Source organism: Lissotriton vulgaris, unplaced genomic scaffold, assembly GCF_964263255.1.
Source record: "Lissotriton vulgaris unplaced genomic scaffold, aLisVul1.2 SCAFFOLD_1306, whole genome shotgun sequence".
NCBI classification, from domain to species: domain Eukaryota; kingdom Metazoa; phylum Chordata; class Amphibia; order Caudata; family Salamandridae; genus Lissotriton; species Lissotriton vulgaris.
Window position 1 is genome coordinate 675,630 of NW_028248091.1, and position 6,000 is coordinate 681,629.

Sequence of the window (6,000 nt, forward strand, 5' to 3'; positions counted from 1 at the left end):
TTTCTGTGGCAGACGTCTTGAAATAGCTTCTCTCTGGTAGGTGGGACCATCTGCCTCTTCTTTCAGTGCTAACTCTTGTAATACTTTCTATCCTCAGGTTGGTGGCACCTTTTCCCTCCATTGCTACTCCAACCTGGCCATGAACGTGATGACAAGAAGCCCTATAAGGGCTCCAGTTATGTGTCCTGACATCTGTTTTTCTTTTTTTAACCTCAAAAGACACAGATTTGGAGATGAGCTCCTACCTAATGTTTTTTTTGTCACCAAAAAGGCAAAGCTATCCACACAGTTCCATTGCTACACAATTCAACTCCACACATTTCAAATCCACTACACATAATTTGACAGCAATCCACATAATTCAAATCAATAACACAATAACACAACCCACACATACATCTAATCCACACTACATAATTCGACATCATGCCACAAAATTCTACAGCATACCACATAATTAAACTTCCCTACATACCATTCCACAACACAAAATACCATTACACATAATTACACTCAATAACACACAATCCCACTCCACATAATTCCAGGAAACTCAATACCACATACTTACTACCCACAACATTCTACAATGCCACATCATTTCACTACACATATACACTCCACACCACACAATTTCATGCCACACAATTCCACAACTAACAATTCGAATCCAACCCACATAATTCCACTATACACCACATGCATACACTCCATAACAAATGGCTAAAGGACATTGCCATTTACAATGCCATTTGCTCTAACTCAAATAAATCCGAGACCTATTGCTTTTCCAATGCTTGTTTTAAAAGGGAGGGGGAGACCCCATCCCTGGGCCATTTTTTATTAAAGAGAAGGGGCCATGAGGCCCCACTCACTGAGCCTCAATAGGCACTGGGGACCCCATCCCTGGGCCATGTTTTTTAATTAAAGAGGAGGAGGCCTCATGGCCCCCGCTTCCCAAGTCTTGTTAGGCCCATTAATGGGAGGGGGGTGAATGCCCCCCTTACTGTGCCTTGTTAGGCTCTGGGGAACCCATGGCCTAGGCTCATTACAAAAAACAAATGGACGGAGTCTCATGGCATCCCTCCCGAGACTTTTTTGGCCCTGGAGATCCCATCACCAGGGGTGTTCATTTAAATTTAGGGGAGGGGGCCACGCAGCCTCCCTCCTTGAGTCGTTATCAGCTCTTTCTGGACAGGAGCAATATTTTGATCTGTGATACGGGCTGGGAAACAGATCAGAAGTCCATATTTGGGCTTAGGTGGGGACTTTCTGGGTCCCCATCACCAACCCTAGGAGGTCAGGGAACTCCTACGCTGCCCCCGTGGGCCTTTTATTTTGTTTTTTTCTGGATACAGGACTGAGTCTCGAGTTCTAAGGTGGCTGCCACCACTTCCTGTTTGAGGTGGTAGCAGCCAATCAGATCTCAGCTTGAGAACTGCTGGAAGCCAAGGAGACTATGCTTCCCTAGATATCAGCCTTGGATTGGTAACGCGGGCATTTGGGCAATGCCCGAGGGGCCGCTGTCTGAGTTCCTGTTGTGGGCTGCTTTTTTGAGCAGTCTGGGCCGATTTGGGCGGTATCTCTATTTTCGCAATACAGCCAGCGGCCCAGTGGGTGGCTGAGTGGCCTTTCTGCAGGCAGATGGGCGCTCATTACCACCCTCCCTCGCCACCAACACTGCCGATCCCCCACCCCTGGTTTAGCAACAGGCAGAGTAATCACTCCCTTTGTCTCGCTGGCCGGCCCATTAATGTGTGCACACACTGACCGAGGCAGGGGGCCTCAGTAGAAGTGGCCTCACTTGTTTTCAGGTGTGTTTCACTGGTGTAAACAAATGCTTGTATTTTTAAGCCCCTTCTACCCCCTCCTCCTTGCAATTACGCTGAAGCAGTGATTTGAGGAAAGGCATTATGCAAATGGGGGCCGATTTTTTTGTGTGCCCGGGCCGATTTTCAGTCCCAATCCGACTCTGCTAGATATACAAAGTTTTTGAGAATTAATTGCTCAGAATGCACTGAACAGATTCCGATTTTGGTTACGTTAGCTAAATTGGTTAATTTCTTAGAATACATATCCTTATGCCCTTATGGCACTATTTTCTCAGGAATACATGACACATCTCCCCTTCTAAAACTCATTTCTAGTCGACAGTACTTTTACGCTCTGCATGTTACAGGCTCACTTGTATCTAAGGGTGATTTTCAAATAATTGGGTGCACCATGACAAAATATGCACCTGCAAATGAGGATACAACTTTTATATATTGTTTTAATAGACACTTTCATTCTTCCATTGTCCTGAAGAGGCTCATATTGAAATGGTCGAAACACATTGACATCTTCTATTTTCTGATTTTGATTCTTGGAAAATAATATTTGGGCGCACACCAAAAAAAGAGAGTCTGAACTTGTTCTCAGTGTGCAAAAAGTCCAAAGACTACCTCCTACGATGGACTGTACACACAACTATGGCAACAGCCATATATACCTTAAACAATCGGAAGACGGAACTGAGTATTTTATTGTTAAACTTCTCTGTGATTTTATACATTTGTTTGCGTTCATGTGTTAATAGGGCTATTAAATGTCCTGTAGTGTGTTTATTTGTATGGTAATATATATGTTCTTCTTAGATCCAAGTGAAGAGAGCAAAGATTATGCAGCTTGTTTATGAGTTAATAAATAAATCATACCATGTCATGAATAGACAATTGTACCAGGGATTAATTTGAGCTTTCACTGTGTTGTGGTTCTATTTTGGAATTTGTCTCCACATTATACCTTCTTTTTTTTATCTCACTTGTTCATGCCCAGGTATAGTGGGGTTAATTGTGCAGATCCCTATTGATGAGACCTTTAGCTGCCTCCCCTGAGGTCCTTGGGGGATTTAGAACTTACAGGCAAAAGAGTAAATCTTTGACCAAGACGAACCTGGTTGGTGTTTGTGACTTGCGCTTCATCGCAGTCAGACTCAAATTATGTGGAGGTCCTGGTCTACTGCAACCATTGATAAACATTGGTACTTCGTGCTTCTTGGGACTATTTCATTTCTATTTAAACCTTTAACAAATAATATTGCTGGTTCTCTTTATTGGATGTTTGTCATGTTGGTGTTGTTTTGTTTATTCAAGTTTCCTCTATTGTTCTAATTTGAAATGTATTCGTTCCATGGTTGCAATTTGGTTTGTTACTTTTGCTGTGTAATAGTTTTTCTTTAGTAATGTTTTAGTACTGCATAACTACTTTACACATTGCCCTAAATTATGCCAGTCTGCTCTGCGCAATAGCTAAGAGGGTATTGAATTCAGGTAAATTTAGTAACTTTAAGGGTTCACACTGACAAGAGTTGTGATTATAGCTTGATGTGGGTAACCCACCACACATTTTAATTCAATTTCTCACAAATAGGTTCAGTGGCATGTTTACCTTTGGAGATGCTGATAAAGAGAAATGTGTACTCATACAGAAAATTGAATGTGAGCTTGCAGTGATTAACCTTAATGCAGTCCTTAGTCCTATTTCAGACAGATTGAGCTAATGACAGGCCCGTCCTTGAAGGCAACCATACTCTGAGACCCCTTCTTATAGAGAGTAATGGGTTTCACAAATGTTACTGTTTGTAAAAAAGCATTGGAGGAACCAATAAATATTGCGTACAATAAACAAGAATAACATAAGAAGTCTCACTTTTGTTTGGCCTCAGCGACCTCAGACCGCAGTCAGTATTTCAATAGATGCTGCAGACAACACTCTGAACAGGGTGCTGCATGCCCTGCTATATGCTCTCCTATCAAGAGTAGAACAAGAAGCCTGGCTGCAGGGACTCAACGTCAGGCTGAGCTCACCGGGCCAAAAACCTGCCAGCCAGCGATAGGTAATCCAGAGGGCAGCCAGGAGGACTGGGAGGAGGAGAGCACAGAAAGGAGATAGCTGCATCGGCCCACATATCTTTCGCTGACTGGTACCAGGGGGAGACAGCTTGAAAGCATGAAGGGATGTGAAAGAAGAGGGCTCATCTCAAAGTCACTGCTCTGTTGAAAATAGTTACACAGTCGCAAGAATGAAGGCACAGCATCTATTCAGGGGGGAAATGAAAAGATTCCTTGTTCCGTCTGAACCTGCGTCTCATATGATCTAAGGGGCTTATTTACAAGCCCCTTTTGCAACCCGTACGTCACTTTTCCTGTGTGAAAAATGACGCAAAAGTGGCGCAAGAGGCTTGTAAATAAGCCCCTAAGTTGTTTACAGAGAGCGCTGTCTTGGTCAACATTTACTGAAGATACAATGGATGTGGCCTAACGGCTAGAGCGGTCGACCTCGAAGCTGGGGAACCATTTTCTAGTCTCCACAGGGACCCTCAACATCTCGTTATTCCGGGCAAATCACATATTCTCCCGGGCCTAAAAAAAAATGAATGTGCCCGTCTATAACGCGACTGATGCTAAAGGAAAGAGCTCGGATACCTGCCGTTCGAGTTCACACCATATAAAAGTCTAAAACATTAAAAAAAATGATGTTACCTGTGTGATACCGCTCCTCTGAATGTAGCGCTACAGGCAGTGTGCATGCACCTCACAGGGATGCCGTCTGAGCCTTATGCAGTTAGCTGTCTATGGTTCTGCCAAAAGACTGTGCACAGATACAAGCTATAGAGAGGAGCTTAAGTGCCGGGGGTAACACCCCAAAGAAGTAGAAACTTAGGGGCATATTACCAAGCAATAGCGATAATTATCGCTATTGCTTGGTTAGAGACAAAAATTTACCGCTGAGCTGCGGCGATTTTTACCGCAAATAAACCTTGGTATTACCAAGGTTTATCGCAAATGCGACAAAAATCGCCGCAAACAAATGAATATCGCTGAAAAGTCAGAGATATTCATGCATTACCGAGCTAATGCTCTTAGCCATGTTATCCACCTCCCATTGGATAACATGGCTAAGAACTGCTCAGGGCAGGTGTTAGCTTTTGGAGATATTCGCGCTTAGCGCGAATATCTCCAAAAGTTGGTAATAGGAGATAGCGATGTTAGCGACTGTTTTCAGTCGCTAACATCTTGGCACGCCCACTTTGCATGTCATTAGTGATAACTGGTGTTAGCGACAGCTAGGTAATAGTGAGATCATTTTATCTCCGCTTTCTTGGCTTTTAAAGCCAAAAAAGCGGAGATAAACCCCCTTGATAATATGCCCCTTAGACCTGCAAAGGAAAGGTGTAATCATCCGGAAGTAGTGATCCTGCCTCTCTCTTCATGGTTCACACCCTCTGCAAGTTGTCTTACTTTAGAAGGTGAAAAGGGCATAAAGGAAACTGATAGCGGTACTGCAATTGGCATGGTGTACGAGAAGACAGGGGCTAAAGCGCTAGGTGTATGGTTTCACTCATGACAATATCGTTCCAGAAACTCTCCGTGCAAAGTGCGAATGGAAAGTTTACCATAACAAATTAAGCTTTACCCTACATTTCCTCTTACAAGACACATTTGCAAAATAAAATAAGTAATTGAAAATAATTAATTGAAACTACCCAGTGATGTCTATATTTATAAACACATATTTGAATTAGTAGCTAATAATACAAAAGTAACATTGGTTTGAATAGTTACCTATATAAAAAGGAGAGTTTTCTTCTTTGGCAAAATCATCCAAGTATGAGAGGCCCAAGGGAGCGATAGGGGTCTCGCCCATTCCACGAAGGACGTTGCCCATGAGCACATACACCCACATCAAGGACTCGCTTTCAGTTCTTCCGCAATCTGCAAATAAATCAGTATAAAACGTAACAGCGTTCAATTAGCGGAATTCAAGGGTTGCCGATGTATTTACTGCGGTGGGAAGCATGTGCACAGGCTAATAACACAAATAACATAAAATAGCTGTGAGAAAATATATAATTTTCCGATGAACAAATGATGAAACTCTGAGCCGGAACAGTCCCTGAAACCTTAATCATTTTAACCTGGAGCAAGCACACCCGTCTTCATAGCTCCGAATCTTGCA

General features: G+C 43.0%; 1 protein-coding gene across 1 annotated transcript in view; it reads right to left on the minus strand.

Moving 5' to 3' along the window:
• The window catches only part of LOC147664935 (solute carrier organic anion transporter family member 1A2-like), a 569,665-nt gene extending 563,915 nt beyond the window's left edge, over positions 1 to 5,750 (minus strand). Inside the window, exon 1 of the mRNA XM_086949878.1 lies at positions 5,607 to 5,750. Within this exon, the coding sequence (XP_086806004.1) occupies positions 5,607 to 5,727 (121 nt within the window). The 5' untranslated portion in view covers positions 5,728 to 5,750. The remainder of the gene's footprint in view (positions 1 to 5,606) is intronic.
• Between the last annotated feature and the right edge of the window lie 250 nt (positions 5,751 to 6,000).